Source organism: Ammospiza nelsoni, chromosome 6, assembly GCF_027579445.1.
Source record: "Ammospiza nelsoni isolate bAmmNel1 chromosome 6, bAmmNel1.pri, whole genome shotgun sequence".
Lineage (NCBI taxonomy): Eukaryota > Metazoa > Chordata > Aves > Passeriformes > Passerellidae > Ammospiza > Ammospiza nelsoni.
Genome location: NC_080638.1, coordinates 11710963 through 11725623, shown reverse-complemented (window position 1 = coordinate 11725623; position 14661 = coordinate 11710963). Strand labels below are relative to the sequence as shown.

The window sequence follows — 14661 nt, the reverse complement described above, 5'->3', positions numbered from 1 at the left end:
ATCGGCGGCGGTGGCAGCGGCGGTCCCTAAACGTCCTCGTCCTCGCTGGCCTTGCTCCAGCGGTGGCAGCAGTTGGCCGTGATGCCCAGCAGGAAGTTGGTGGCCACCGAGGCGATGGAGACGACGAAGCCGACGAAGGCGATGAAGAGATAGTCGTCGAGGGTCAGCGTCAGGTGGCAGGCCTGGAAGCTCTCCTCCGTCAGCGACAGCAGCGGGGCCCCCGCCACCTCGGGGGGAGCCCAGCACTCGGCCTGCTGCGAATCTGCGGGATGGAAGGACGGGGATGGCGTCAGCCCGGCGGCCGGCCCCCGTGTGGGACGGGGCGCGGGGGTCCCGGCGGCACGTACCCGAGGAGCAGCGCTGGATGCGGCCCCGCAGCCACTTGAGGAGCGGCTCCATGGCGCAGCCGCAGAGCCAGGGGTTGCCCCCCAGGCGCAGCCCCACGAGGCCGGGCAGCCCCTCCAGGGCGTCGAGGCTGAGGGCGGCCAGGCCGCCGTAGCTGAGGTCCAGCTCCCGCAGCTGGGCCAGGCCGCGGAAGGCCTGCGGGTGGACGCGGCGCAGCCCCGGGTTGTGGCTGAGGTCGAGGCGCAGCAGCGCGCTGGCCTCGCGGAACATGTCGGCGGGCACCAGGCTGAAGTTGTTGTAGCTCAGGTCCAGGTGCGCCAGGCGCCGGGCGCCGCGGAACAGCCCGGCCGGCAGCGCCGCCAGCGAGTTGTTGCGCAGGTCGAGGGCGCGCAGCTGCCCGTAGCAGCCCAGGTAGCCCGGCGGGATGCTGGCGATGCGGTTGTGGGCAAGGCTCAGGTTGCCGGTGTCCAGCGGCAGCTCGGGGGGCACGGAGAAGAGCCGCTGCCCGCTGCAGTCCACGGCCTGCCCGCGGCAGCTGCACAGCACCGGGCAGCCCGCGCCCGCCGCCGCCACCGCCGCCGCCGCCGCCAGCAGCCAGGGGCCCAGCAGCATGGCCTCGTGGCCGCGGCCCTCACGGGGCACCGCCGGGGGCCATCCCGCCCGCCCGCTCACGCCGAGGGCTGCCGGCGGCCGGCCGCGGGGCCGGGCTGGCGGCGGTCACGGCGACGTTCCCGGCATCCCGGCGGCATCCGGGGGGCAAGGCCAACCCCTCCGGGGGCACCGGCGGGGCCGGCGTCGGGCCGTCACCAGCCGCCTGCGAGGAAGAGCAGAGGGGGGAGCCGTGCCGGCCGCACACCCCGCCGGGGGAGCGCCACTGCTGCAGCCCGGCGTGGCCTCCGGGGCACCCACAGCCTCCCCGTGCCCCCCGGGCCAGGGTCGCTCCTCCAAGCATCCCCCCGGGATTCCAGGCAGAAAAGGCCCCCCCAGACCTGCTGACCTTGTCCAGCCCGTCTTGGCTGGTGGTGGGCAGAGCAGAGGTGCTGCTCCACGGCCCCCCAGCAGCCCCCCGCCACCACGAGCTGAGCCCGGTGCCAGGGACACCCTCCCCGCCTCTCTCCCGAGGGAAGATCCCCATTCCCAGCACCCACCGGGGTCGCCCCAGGCCTGCCCTCGCCCCCCGCCACCTGACCGTGTCTGCTCCATCCTCCCTCGCCCGCAGCCCCAGCTCCATCCTCTCCCACCGGCCCACCTTAGCCCGGTCACTCCCATGCCCACAGCGCCCCGAGCCCTCCGGTGAGGCCGGGCTGCCCCGGGGTACTCACTGGCCAGCGAGGGAGCAGGGCCTGGCTCCCTGCGGTGATGTGGGGGTCCGGAGGGGCGATGTGGGGGGCTCCAGATGGGGATGGCGGGGTCCCCGGTGGCCGGCCACACCCCGGAGGCCGCCAAGTCGGGAGCTGGGCTTCGGCAGCGGCGGCCAAGGCTGCTGCGAGCCCGGCGATGGGAGCAGGTCTTTCCCCACCTCCTTCCTCCCCTCCTCCTCCTCGTCCTCCCTTGTCTCTCTCTTTCTCTGTCTCTTTTTTTTTTTTTCCTCTTTTTTTCCTTAGGGCCAGATACTGACGTGTCGGTGTCTCTTAGCAACTGCCTCCACATCTCTGAGCAACAGGAGAGCGGGATGCGGAGCCGCCGAGCCGGGGAGACAGCGGCGGGCGGAGGTGCCCCCGCCTCAGGGACCCCCTGCCCAGGCCGGGGGACCCACACCCGCACGGCCCCGGCACCCGGCAGGGATGGAGCAGGCAGAGGGCTCCATCCTGCTCCCCTGCCCCGATCCCCAGCCATCCCACTCTCTCCCAGCCCCGGGAAGCATCCTCGTGGGATGGGGTGAATCAGGGGTTCCCAGGCACTGAAAACAGAAACAGATGACGTGGCGGCAGAGGGGAGAAACGAGGCAGCCGGGATCCAAGGGGAGCTCTAGGATCCGAAGGGACTGCTGGGATTCAAGGGGCACTGTCACCCTTCCATGCTCCTGCTGTGCTCACAGCCCTGGAAAATGCCTCAGGTTGACGTGGATTATTTTGCTTCACGCAAGCTGAAACATTCCCTTCTCCGTTTGGAGGGACACAGTGGGGTCAGCCACCTGCCCCCTCCCACCTGAGAAGGGCCCTTTGGGATCACAGGGATGCTCACAGTTTGCTCCTGGAATGGTGCAATACCATGGCTCCAGCATTTCTAGGAAGGAGGCACTTCCACATCCAGCCCGCCCACGTTTAGGGGATCCCTGCTCGATTCTCTCCTGCTGATTCCACGGAGCTGCTCCTTTTTCCAGCTGGCACTGGAGCCCGATGCCAGTGCTGGGGGGCCTTTCGCTCCCTGCATCCCATGGGATGGATCCTCCCCGGTGCGGAGCTGGCAGACAGACGGCACTGCCACCTCTCCTGGGGTGGCATTAACCAGCGCTGCTCCCAGCTCCCTGCAAGCTCCTGGGAGCTCCTGGAGCGTGAGGCCGGGCTCCCAGCGGGCTCCAGGAGCCGAGCAGAGCCAGCAGCAGCACAGACTCCTCATTAGCACTCAGCCTGGAGCCTGGCAGTGCAGCCCTGCCAGCAGCTGTTGGCGCCGAGGGTTTTTTCCACTCTCGCACTGTTCCGGGCTCCACTGGCACCAAAGAAACTGGGAAATGGTCCTGACTGATGCTGGACTGCAGCAGAGCTTGTGTCCTCCTCACCCAATCCCCTGTGGAGGTGGCCATGGGGACAGCATCCCTGAGGAAGCCAGGGGACAGATGCTGCCCTCTGGGGTGGGGAGGAGCCTGGCTGTCCTTCCCAGCTTACCCATGAACTCCGTGCCTGATCCCATCCAAAATGCATTCCCAGGACAAAAGGGCCCTTGGGTGAGCACTGGCTCTGGAACAAGGCACTCCAAGCACTTTCAGCCTCTTTCTGTGGAAGGAGTGACAGGACAGCTCCAGGGATTCTGGCTCCATAAATCCACCTTACAGCCAGAGCCGTTTCTGTTTCAATCCATCCTTGCTCCTGTCAATCCATGTGCACTCAGGCTTGGGAAAGGAAGAAAGGAGTGGGATGGGTGCAGCTCTGCTGCTTAGGATGCCACACTGACAGATCCCTGGGGAACCATGCCCCCTTCCTCACCCTTCCCAAATCAACCCAGCTTCTGCTCAAGAGAGGCTGTCCCACTGATCCTGCCACAACAGTATCCAGAGCTGAGCCTGGGCTTCCTTTTCCCATTAGAAAAAAAAGGGTGAGGAGGCATTAGCCACTGCTTGAATTGCTCAGGGAGGTTTTTCCAACAGCAGGAGGAAGATTCTGGCTCAGACTAAGATGAGTGCACAGGCATTGTTGAAGAAAAGGAATTGCAGATAATTAAGATAGTATAGATAAAGATATAAATACAGTAAACACATAAAAAAGGGTTACAAAAACATTATCCCCTCAATGATTTAAAAACCTGATCTTCCTTAAAGCAATTTCCAAGCTTCCTTGAGCAAGAGAATATCCTAAGTGAATAGGAAATGAGGCAGACTAGGAAATGGCTCTGGTTGCAGATTAGCAACTGTGATTCCTGCAAGGCAAAAGCAACAGGCACCAAGGTGCAGGGAAGGAGACACACCCAGTAACTGCTGGACGTGAATAAACAACTTTATTTCTGTACAAAAGAAGAATACAAAGTTAAAATTGTCAACACAGGGCAAGTAGAACACAGAGCCTAGAAACCACCTCGGTTCAGCTCTGGAAGGAGCAGGAGGGGCCGGGCGGGGAGTGCCACACGGCCGAGCTGGTGCGCTTGAAGTAGCGGGGCTTGTTCTTGTAGAAGATGTCCTCCAGCTTGGGGCTGGGGATGGTCCCGAACAGCGCCTCCAGGTCCACCGGGTGGTAGTACTGGTGCACGATGGCCTGCTGGAGCTGCGCTCCTGCGGGAACAACGGGAACAGCACACACTGCAGGCCCGCAGCACCGGCAATCCCCTTCCCCTCCGAGAGCCACCGGCCAGGCAGCAGCGGTGGGACACGTCCCACTGCCACCACACCCCGCTGCTCCTCAGGAGCTGTGTCCCTTTCAGAGGGCTCTGGTGTCACCTCAGCCCATGGGAGCTCGCGGGAAGCGGCGCTGATGCCCTCAGCACACAGCGCTGGGAGCTGCCAGAGGGGCACACACTCCTGGACTGCGTGCTGGGATGGCTCCAAGCAAGGCTGGAAAGCTCCAGGGCAGGAGGGGAAGGAAGCCAGCCCAGAGCTGGCACCTACCATCGGCCCAGGCAGGGATGGGCTTCCGAGGATTGCTCTCATCATCTGTGGAGTCGTCGCTGTTCAGATCCAGCCCGTAGCTGTTCTCGTTGGCCGGGGGCGATGCTGGTACCTCAGCAGCCTCCAGGGACCCGAGGCAGGATGTGGAGAGGGATTTCTGAAATCACACAGAGAGCAGTGATGAGCAAGGGGAGCAGCACTTCCATGGCTGGGATGGCCACCAGAGCCCCAAAGTGCTCAAATCCTGAACCAATACAAAACCATCACTGGGCTCTGTGCCTTGACACCTGCTCTTAACACTCCCTCCCCTCCTGTTTTCTGTGGAAAAACCTGGGAAAGGCACACTGTGCATGTCCCAGCACTCAACTCTGCACCTAAACCCTTCAGTTTTCCCTCGCTGGAGCTCTGGCACAGCCAGGATGGAGCCCAGAGCAGATTCCCGGCAGAGGCAGCGCTGCATCCCAGCTCCGAGCAGCCTCTCCTGCCGCTCTGCCCATGGAAGAAGGCTCCGTCCGCATCTGCGGCCGGCACAAGCCCGGCTGCCCAGGGCCGCTCCCCTCGGGACGTCGCCTCAGGCCCTGCTGCCCTCCCGTGGCCGCTTCCAGCATCTTTTCCGCCTCCAGCCCCTTGTTTTTCCCCCTGCTCCTCCGTGCCATGGCTGTACCGCGGGGGACAAGCAGCCACAGCAGGCGAGGGCCGCCCGAGGGTGGTGCCGGGGCCAGGGCTCACCTTGACGGCTTTGTTGGGCCACGTCCCAGGGGCTGCTGGTGGAATGGGTTTTTTCTCCTCTCTCGGCTGCTGCTGACCGTCAGCCTCCTGTAAGACACGGGAATGAAGTCATTCCTCACTCACACAGAACAGGCTCTGACACAGAGCTGTGTTCTCGGCAGCAGCTCTGGCAACACCCAGCCCTCAGTGCCTCTGTGGCTTCTCCTGCAGAAATAACCCCAAATCCAAGACTACCAGATAAAGCCAAACCTGTCTCTGCTTAGGTCCAGCCTGGCTCTTTGGAGCCCACACTCACCCTCTCTGCTTGGAGCCAGACATTAAGAGCTGAGAAAAAGGATTCTGGTGGCTCATATCTTTTCTCCAGCCCAGGCCAGAGAGGCAGCTTTTTGGAACTTTCTTTCCCCTAACAAAGAAGAAAAAATTAACTGCTGAAGTTTCTTTTTGACTCAAACCATTTCTCTGAGAGTTTCCCCTCCTGTGCTGGTCAGCCATTTTCTCCTGCCTGGAAAAGCTTTGCCAGACTCATTCTGGACCTGCTGCTGGCAGCACAGGAAGGATTCAGACCTTAAATTAAATTTATACAGCACAAAAGAGTCCAAGTGCCAGGGACTGAGGGAAGGAGTGCAGCAGGAGCCCACATAGGAGGAAGAATTGATCCTGAAGAGGAAGAACCATTTGGGGCATTGATTTTTCACTAATGAAGCAATGAATTTAAGAGTAGAGAGTGAAAGCAAATGTTAATGTGATATTTCAAGACCAACAACCCTGACTTGAAGCCCCGGTGTTCTTTGTGTGAGTGCAAATGAAGTGACACAGAGCCATGTGGCACCCGAGGTTTGGGGGTCACATCCTTTGCGTACAGTGAGGAAATGTGGCAGTAAAACATTAATAAAGCTCTAATTTCCACTAGAGATTTCCTAAAATCTCTAATGGTGAGCCTTCTCACCATTGGTTTCAGGATCAGTGAATGCTCTTTGAAGTGTTCTTCCAAATGCCATTTCATGACTGTCCCCATACCATGACAGGGCTGAGGGCCCACTTGTGAGTCAGGGAAGCCCCAGCCCTTGGCTTGTTCCTGCACAGCACCTCTGTACAATAACCATCATTAGTTTTATTGCATTTGATCCTCTAAACAACATCCCAGCAACACAGCACTTGGAAAACACTTGATGCTGAGCCCAGCCTGTGTGCTGTGTGTAGAGAAGCTGCCCCCAGAACACTCCAATCCCACCTTGGTGGCCTTGCCAGCCAATGCTGCTGGCTCCTGCTCTGCTTGGGGGGGCTTCTCCTTCCCTCGCTGCTTGGGATATCTGGGGAGAAAAGAAAGGATTTAGAGAAGGAAGCATGCCTAGCTGTCCCTCACCCTCTCACAGCCTCCTGCTCCTGCTCCCCAACCTCCAGGCAGCCCCCGAGCCCAGGTGCAACCTCACATTTACACCCACTGCTTCCTCACAGCTGTGGCCAATTCCCTTCTCCAGGACAGGCACCAGCTCACACCTCTCCTTTGCTTGTCCCAGCTGTTTCTGCTCCAGAAGGTTCTTCAGTTCCAAAACTGTTTTCCCTCTTTCCTTCACTTCATCCTCTCTTCTTTTCTGCAGTGGTTCTTGCTGCTCATTTTCATCCTGAAGAAACAAGAGGAAAACCCTGCAAGGCTCCAGCAGTTGGAATGTTTCTCCCTTGTGCCCCAACCCAGCATCAGCTGCCTGGACAGAAATCTGGCAGCCCAGACCCCAAAATCCCTGCAGAAGCAGGCAGTGACCTGTCTCTATCCCACCAGCCACACCAATACAGCAGGTTCCTGCTGTCCCTGTCCTTTCCCACGTGCAGGAGGGTCCTGAGTTGCTCTTACCCCTCTCAGGGATTTCTGCTTCCGTGCCTCTGCTTCCCCGTGTTTCTTGGACCCCTTCCTCTTGCTCCGCTCCTCTGCCACCTTCTCTTCCCTCACCTGTGAGGTGTGCAACTGGGAAAGCCACATCTGTCAACTCCACTGCTCCAAGGACACACTTCACAGCCTTGGAGGGAGGGCTGGAGCTTGGGATATCCCAGATCCTAAGCAGACTGAGGACCCAGCAGTGGGGGCACATTTGTCCACTCAGGGTTTAGGAAGGGCTGAAAGGAACATGACTCCTCATTTTCAAAAGCTGATCTTTCCGAAGGTCCCTTCAGTCCAGCCAAAAAGAGCAGCCAAGCTTCACCCAGTCCTTGCTCAGGCTCTGGGCCCGCAGGCACAGCTCCCTCAGCCCTTCACAGCCATTACACAGCAGCAGCACTGCCACCAGGCCAGCCTGCCCCCCTAAAAAGGGCCAGGTCAGGCTCTGAAACCCAAACCTGACCCAAATGCACCCCCTACTGAGTCACACACTCCAAGCACGTGGGCCAGGTGAGGCTGTCACCTGTGGGCTGTGCTGCATTCCCTGAACTCAGAGCAGCATGAACAGGGCCTGTCCCAACAGGAATGTGCAGAGGGAAGGAGAACAAAAGGCTCCCTTTGTCAGAAGGAATCCTGGCATGCATGGAGCTTGTCAGGGCCCTGCTCACACCTCCTGGTCTCACAGCTCTCAGAGAGGCCCAAAGCCCACTCAGCCTTCTCACCTTCTCATCACTCTGCAGGATCTTCTGCTCCACCCGCTTTTTCTTCTTCTCTTCCATCTGTTCTGCACGCTCTCGCGCCTGCAGGGCCTTCCTCAGGCGCTCTTCCCTCTTCCTGGGCAGTGTGGGCAAGAGGGGCCATCAGCCCTGCCTGCTCCCAAAGTGCTCATTCCAAGGGGGAACACAGGACAAGTCTGTGCTGACCAAGGAAAGAGCAGGGGGAAAGGAGCCCAACTCACTGCTTCATTTCTGCCTGACGCTGTCTCTTCTCCTCCTCCACTTTCTTCTTCCTCTGTTCCTCAGCCTCCTGCTTCTTCCGGAGGTTCTCCAGTCTCTGCCTCTCCTTCTCCTGAAGGGAGAAGAGCTCAGACTGTACCAGGTGCTGGGGGCTGTGTCTCCCCTCAGGCAGCCTAGTACACACAGGCACTATGGGAGTCATTCACCTGGACGCCGGGATGGGGAGACAACGCATATTTGGCAACAGGGATTATCCAATGCAAGCAGAGGTACAGAAGGAACAACTTCAGTCCTTCAGCTGCAGAGATCTTTAGAAAAGAACAGCACACCCCTGTGTGTTGCATACCACTTGTCCCAGGAGCCAGGAAAATGGTGGAGAGGCAGCACAGTGCAGCCTGGCTCAGAGGCCAGAAACTCCCAGCAGTGCCCAGTCCCAGCAGAACACACCTGCACAGAGATCCTGTCACCTCACCACTGGTGTGGCCAGAGGGCTGCTGGACATCAGCGTGAGGGAAGAGTGTGGTCAGTGTGTCAGCCCCATGGATGAGGTGTCATACTTACAACAAAGTCTCCCTGCAGAGAAAGGGCATAAAAAACACAGTTAAAAGTCTGGAATTAACACAGAACTCCCCTTCCCAGCACACACAGCCCATTCTCCTCCCACCCCTCAGACGTGACGCACCTTCAGGTGGGACCGGGTGGGAGTGTTGCGCTTGATTAAGTCCTTGATGCCACCCCCTTGTCCCTGCAGGAAGTTCTTCAGTGGCCTGACAGCCTGAGGGGAGAGAGGGAGGGAGCTCAGGGCCTGCCTGGCACAGGAGGCACAGTGCTGTGGCACCACTCACCTTGCTGGATGGAGAGGGGGATGCTGGAGCCTGGTTTGCCAAGGTCTTGTGCTTCTCATCCAAAGGGGAAAGGACCCGGCCCCCCGTCTGCTGCCCGTGCCACAGGACACCCAGGGCTTGCTTGCAGCCTTTCATCCTGGTGGCATCAGCAGGAGGGACATGAAGTGGCTGTCATACCCTCCAGAGGGATTGACTGGCTATTACATCTTTCTCCCAAAACCTCCCCAGCAACACACAGTGAGGAGGCACATCAGGTATTCCAGGAGTCAGGTCAGGTATTCCTGACACTCACACAGACAAAAACAACCAGGTCAGTCACTTGCACCCTTGGAGCCCTTGAAGTCGCCTCCCAGCTCTGAGCTAACTGTGCTAGGGCACCTCTGCTGCTTTGTGCAGGACCTTGGATGCTCCTCCCCACATCAGACCCAAAGAAGGCTCCAAAAGCCATAAGGGACTTCAAGACACAGGATCTGGCCAAAGGAGATTTCAAAGCTACTGGAATTTGGAGAAGGAAGGCAGGGAAAGAAGCCCCCCACCCCTTTTTAGCACAAATTACTTAAAATGCTAAACCTGAGTCCTTCCAGACCCCAGGCTCATCCCTGCTCCTTGTAGTGTCTCCTACCACATGCGGGAGGAACTCTCCAGGGGCTTGGCACAGTGGGGCTGTTCCTGGCTCTTCTGGGGTTCACTCCTGGGATTTACATGGCTTCCTGTGGAGAAACCTGCAGTCAGTGCCACGTGTGAGGCACCCAAGTCTCTCCAGGGACTGGTTCCTCCATTCCAGCTGCTTATCACATCCTGCAGCTCACAGGGAACAACCCCCCCCCCCCCCCCCCCCAACTCCTCCTTCTTGCTCAGAGGCACAGAAAATAATCAGGACCTCTAAATGTTCACATAATGCAACCCCAAAGGAAAAGGACACGACACTCTGTGGAAGACTCCAGCTCCAGGAGCTCCTTCCCAAATGTCCCCACTCACTCATTGCACAGACTAAAGCTGGACAGGGCAGTGTTTGTCTCACAGCTTGGACACATTTACATGTCCTTGCCTACCTAACTGATGTCTCACCTCTGCAGGAGGTCCAAACTTTACCTGGAAAACTTCCTTGACTGGTCAGAAGTGGCTCAGTTTCAACATAAACCCTTTATTTCCCAGGAATGCTCCGACTGACCCTGAGGTCTGCGTGTTCTCAGGGTTTCATGCAAGGAAAGCAAGACCACCTGGAAGTTACCTGCAGCATTCCCTGCCTGCTGCTCCAGAGGGGACAGGTGCTGTGCAGGAGGGCTGGCAGCTCGGGGACTTGTGCTTGGAACAAGGACATCTCCAGGAGCCTGCAGGGAAAGAGGACAAGCATTCCCTTGGCACAGCTGCTCCAAAGAACAGGGCTAGCAGGGACCTGCTGCCCTGGAAAAGCCAGCTGCTAGCTCAGGTAGGTGCTGTGATGGCTCATTTGGGGACATGGGCCACATCCCCACATCCAGTGACAACCTCAGCAAAGGTGCTGACTCAGCAAGAAGGCATCCACACAGTCTGAGGCTGTTCCTTGGAACTCACCTTCTCCCTCGGGGAATTTGGCTCCAGCTCAGGCCTGTGAAGGAAAAGCTATTTTAATAATTGAAATTCTCTCTGAAGACAAGTTACGGGTGATGGAAGCAGTGTATGGGACTCCAAGGAAGGCGCAGGTTCCTAAGCACATCCAGTGGCTGTTCCAGCCAGGCACATCAAGGCTGGGCTGTAAATCCCTCTGAGGGACTGTCCCGCTGTGCTGCTGAACACCCCATAACCACCTTGGGCCCCAGGAGCAGGAAAGGAGGGGACTCTGACAGCCTTGGGCTGTCCCTTGCCCAGAGCAGACCTGACTGGCCCCCAGCATTGCAGGGCTAGTGGCAGCCAGGAATTCCAGGAACCCCAGGACACACCACCAGCCACCCCAGTGAAGGACTTCATCTCACTGTGCCTGAACAGCACAACCTGAAACCTCACCCAGCCCCAGGTGACAGCAACACCTGAGCAGTCCCTGACAAAGTCTGTGACAGAAAAGCCACCCAGAGTGTCCCCACAGGGAATGCCGGGATCCCTGCCCACCTGCCTCACACAGTATCCTCACCTTGTGCTGCTGGTCACATCCTCTTCCACAAAAGCCTCCAAGGAGCTCTGACCTGCACAGGAAAGCACAAGTGGAGCTGAGATTTCACTCCCAGGCTCCCAACAGCCACAGGGTGCACATGGAAGAGCTCAGGCTTCCTCCCAGAAACATGGATTGCTCTGCTTTCCCCACCAGCACCACACCTCCCTCGAGTGCCACTGAATCTGGAGTGGGCTGGGGAGGCAGAGCAGCACTGAGGCAGCAGCTCTGCAGCCTGCTCCAGCTGCCTGTGTCACAGCCAGCATTCCCAGGCCATTGGCTGCAGCTCCTACCTCCCTGCAGGCTCTGGTGCAGGGATCCAGGGGGTTTGGGCTCATTCCAGGCTCATTCCACCCCCCCATCACACCCCTTCGCTCCAAGTGCTATAACAAATGCCTGGATACAGCGTGACTCAAGGCTGACAAAGCTGAATTTCCGAGGCCTCCGTGCTCCACCACAGCCTGTTTGCCTGCAGCAGGAATGGTTCTGGAAAGCCCAAAGAGCCAAACCCTGTCAGGAGCAGCAGGAATAGCTGATACAAGGGATTTGGAGCTACTGGGAATAGCCTGGGCTCCGCGACACCTGCTCCTCTGGTGACACAGCTAGTTTGAGTCTGTGCTATCCATGCCCAAAAAGCATTTGAGCTCCTTTGCCCACTGCAGCCTAACTTCAGGGCTGCACTTTCAGCCTTATTGATTTTTTGGAGAGCTGACAGATACCATAAATTAAAGCCCTTCCCCAGGGAATGCAGCAGTCTCTCCCAATCCAAAGGCACACGTGGCTGGAACCAGCCTGGCCACGCTCTCCCTTCCACAATTGTGCTTTTTGCCCATTCCCAACCTGTGTACCCCAACTCCCCCTGCCCCCCAGCCTCCCCCTGCTGCAGCAACACCCTGGCTTGAAGCTGCACCCCAGGATCCCACAAAGACAGGAGGCTTGTGGGGAGCTGGAGGCAAGGATGAGCCGCTCCACACCGCTCCATTCCCACATGGAAGCGGTGCAGGGACTCACAGCTCACTCTGCTGGAGGCAGAGGAGGATTCTCGAGCCGCTGCCTTCCTGGCCCTGCTGACAGCTCTCCGGATGATGTTCTCCCTCCTGCTGGCCAGGGAGCACTTTTCTGCCAGGGAAGCCCTGTGGCTCTTGCGGGGGGCACCCAGCCCGCTCCGGCGGCGCGTCCTGGATTTTTGTGCTGCGCTTTTACTGGGGGAGTCCTGGAAGAGCAGTGCCTCGAGGCCCTGAGGAGATCCATCTCCTTGGAGTGCAGCAGGATCACCATTCTGAGCAGCCTTGGGAGTGGAGGTGCTGGCTCTCCTGGGGCCCTGCTCCCCATCCCTTCCTGGCTGTTCAGCCGCAATCCCAGTGACACCAGGGATGTCCTGGAGCTCTGCTGCTGCATCCACCTCAGGTAGCTGCTCCCCCAGAACTGCCGGAGGGGCTGCATCACCCCCAGCAGCAGCATGGGGACACTCCTGGCCATCCAGATCTGCCATGGGAACACGGGATTCCTCAGGCTGCTTCCTGGGCAGAGCTGGGAGCTGGGGTGTGATGCCAGCCTGAGATCCCGGAGCACGGCCGGGCACGGACACGTCCTGCCCCTCACAGCCAGGGCTCTGGGGCTGCTCCTGGCTCTGGCACTGCTGGGAGTTCAGGCTGGAAGACTGCAGCTTGACACCACTCCTCCTTCTGGATAACCTTAAGGGAAAAGAATTTTGAAGGAAACTATGAAGGAGTCGTCCACTGCCAAGCAAGTTTTTGAGGGAAAAGCAGATGGGGTAAAAGTGAAGATGCTGCTGCTTCTCCACTCCACCATTCCCCCTCACAGCCCATCCTGTCCCTGGGGAGAGGCACATGGACACAGCCCAGATGGGAGCTCACACACAAGGGCTGTGCCACACAGTCAGCCAGGTGTGGAGAAGTGGCAGCGGGAAAGGTGCATCCAGCCCTACACCAAGAGCTGGCTTTAAACCCTGCCCTGGGAGCAGCACATGCCAGAGGACAGCCCCTACAGAAGGACACACAGTGTGTCACCCTCCTACTGACAACAGCAGCTCTTGCCAAACCAAGTTTAAAGGAGGGAAAGCACCAGCAGGAGTTAGCTGGGCTGCCCCCCTGGAGAAGGCATGACCTGAGCACCCAGAGCAGGGCCTGGAGCTCTCCCTGCTCCGATCCGCAGTGCTGCTTTTCCTGCTCTCCCTGCACACACACAAACCTCCCACGCTCCCGCTATTCCTGCTGCTCTCCCCACCCTCCATGTCTGCTTCCTGACAGTCTCCCACCTCTAACTCTTCCTCCTGTGGGCTTCTCACCACAGTCAGCACGATTTTAGTGCCCTAAAACACCAATGGATCAGGTTTGGGCAGCTTTAAAAGTGACGTGGGCTCTAAGCAAATCACTTGGAACCTCCACTTCAGTCCCTCCATTAAACCCTTGGAGTCTCCCTGCCTGCCAACTCAGACATGGTGCTGGCAACACATCTCTTGCCCAAGTTTTCCAGGCACTGATGCAGAGGCTTAGGGAGTGAACACCAGGAGCAGCAACCTGAGCCCAAAAGACGAACCCAGTGAGACAAAACATAAATATAAACAGACAAGAAAATAGAGTGTTTATTATTCTACAACTATGACCAGAAAAAAAATAGTGAAGGAAAGTGGCCGCAGGCACTGTTTTGTTTCATCCAAACACCACGAGGCGGAGCCGGAGCAAGCTGACCCACCTACCTCCTCCTGCTCAGCTCTTTGTTTTCCTCCCTCATCCAGGAGGACTGCCTTTTCCTGAGCCTCCTCCTCTGCGACGGCGTTTTGGGCAAGAGCATGGGCTCATCCCTGAAGCTGCTGTGGGGCAGACGAGGCAGAGCACAGATTGCTTCCCTCACTGCCTACATTAAACCCCTCACACCCACCTGGTGTGGCACAGCGGGGCCCCTCAGGGCGGCCCTTACCTCTTGAGCATCCTCATGCCCTGCTCCTCCACCTCCCGCAGCCAGGCCAGGCGCTTGTGCTGGGCGCCGGAGAGGAAGCGGGACAGCCTCTGCCCGCACACTTGCAGCAGCTGCTGGGGACCCTCCGCCATTGCCTCGCCTGGAACACAGACAGAGAGGACAAGGCTGATAAAGGGGGGAGAAGGGGGGCAGCCACGACACCCCTCAACGTGGGAGAGACAAGAGAGACACAGGCACGGGGGGAGTATGAACACGGACCGGGGTTTAGGTATTGGGGGGACCCCTCCCAAGCTCCCCAGACCCTCCAGAGCACGCGCTCGGCGCCCGACCAGAGCTGCCCCTCCCGCGGCCGCTGCCTCGTCCGCCCGTCACACCCTCACAGCGTGGCCCAGCCATTCGCACCCCGCGGTTATACCCGACGTCCGCCAATCACAGAGCACACATCTCAATCGCCGGAGTTTTATTGGTTGACTTGCCCGTCCGTCACCCTCAACTATTAAAAGGAGCAGCCTGTGGCCCCGCCTCCTCAAGCCCCGCCTCCTCAGCCGAGTCCTCCAGGAGCATAGAGACGGGCTAGCAGAGCGGCGCCCAGTGCG

At 59.0% G+C, this 14661-nt stretch overlaps 2 protein-coding genes across 3 annotated transcripts; both read right to left on the bottom strand.

Annotated features, from left to right (window-relative positions):
- Positions 1-26: 26 nt before the first annotated feature.
- LRRC55 (leucine rich repeat containing 55) lies at positions 27-957 on the bottom strand. Its single transcript, XM_059475247.1, has 2 exons — positions 348-957; positions 27-262 (listed from the first exon to the last, which is right to left on the bottom strand). Exons 1-2 carry the CDS (start codon positions 955-957, stop codon positions 27-29), a joined length of 846 nt encoding a protein of 281 aa, XP_059331230.1.
- Positions 958-3974: 3017 nt separating this feature from the next.
- On the bottom strand, positions 3975-14429 carry LOC132074744 (inner centromere protein-like). 2 transcript variants are annotated; one of them, XM_059474732.1, is made up of 20 exons: positions 14324-14429; positions 14066-14204; positions 13845-13958; positions 12137-12819; positions 11108-11159; positions 10555-10588; positions 10232-10331; positions 9623-9710; positions 9001-9136; positions 8838-8930; positions 8717-8728; positions 8158-8267; positions 7922-8033; positions 7179-7289; positions 6827-6951; positions 6561-6639; positions 5625-5732; positions 5330-5416; positions 4601-4757; positions 3975-4267 (listed from the first exon to the last, which is right to left on the bottom strand). In XM_059474732.1, the coding sequence occupies exons 2-20, from the start codon at positions 14194-14196 to the stop codon at positions 4080-4082; spliced, it is 2520 nt and encodes an 839-aa protein (XP_059330715.1). In that variant the 5' UTR covers positions 14197-14204; positions 14324-14429; the 3' UTR covers positions 3975-4079. The 2 variants fall into 2 exon arrangements, with proteins under 2 accessions (XP_059330715.1, XP_059330713.1); XM_059474730.1 differs by having other exon boundaries at positions 14367-14429.
- Between the last annotated feature and the right edge of the window lie 232 nt (positions 14430-14661).

Excerpts from the sequence above, each read along its gene's own strand:
- LRRC55 (XM_059475247.1), bottom strand. The coding sequence starts at position 957 with ATGCTGCTGGGCCCCTGGCTGCTGGCGGCGGCGGCGGCGGTGGCGGCG. Across the intron at positions 263-347 it reads CATCCAGCGCTGCTCCTCGG|ATTCGCAGCAGGCCGAGTGC; the intron begins GTACGTGCCGCC and ends TCCATCCCGCAG.
- LOC132074744 (XM_059474732.1), bottom strand. The coding sequence starts at position 14,196 with ATGGCGGAGGGTCCCCAGCAGCTGCTGCAAGTGTGCGGGCAGAGGCTG. Across the intron at positions 10,589-11,107 it reads GATGTGACCAGCAGCACAAG|GCCTGAGCTGGAGCCAAATT; the intron begins GTGAGGATACTG and ends TTTCCTTCACAG. Across the intron at positions 5,733-6,560 it reads TGGCTGGCAAGGCCACCAAG|GGGAAAGAAAGTTCCAAAAA; the intron begins GTGGGATTGGAG and ends CTTCTTTGTTAG.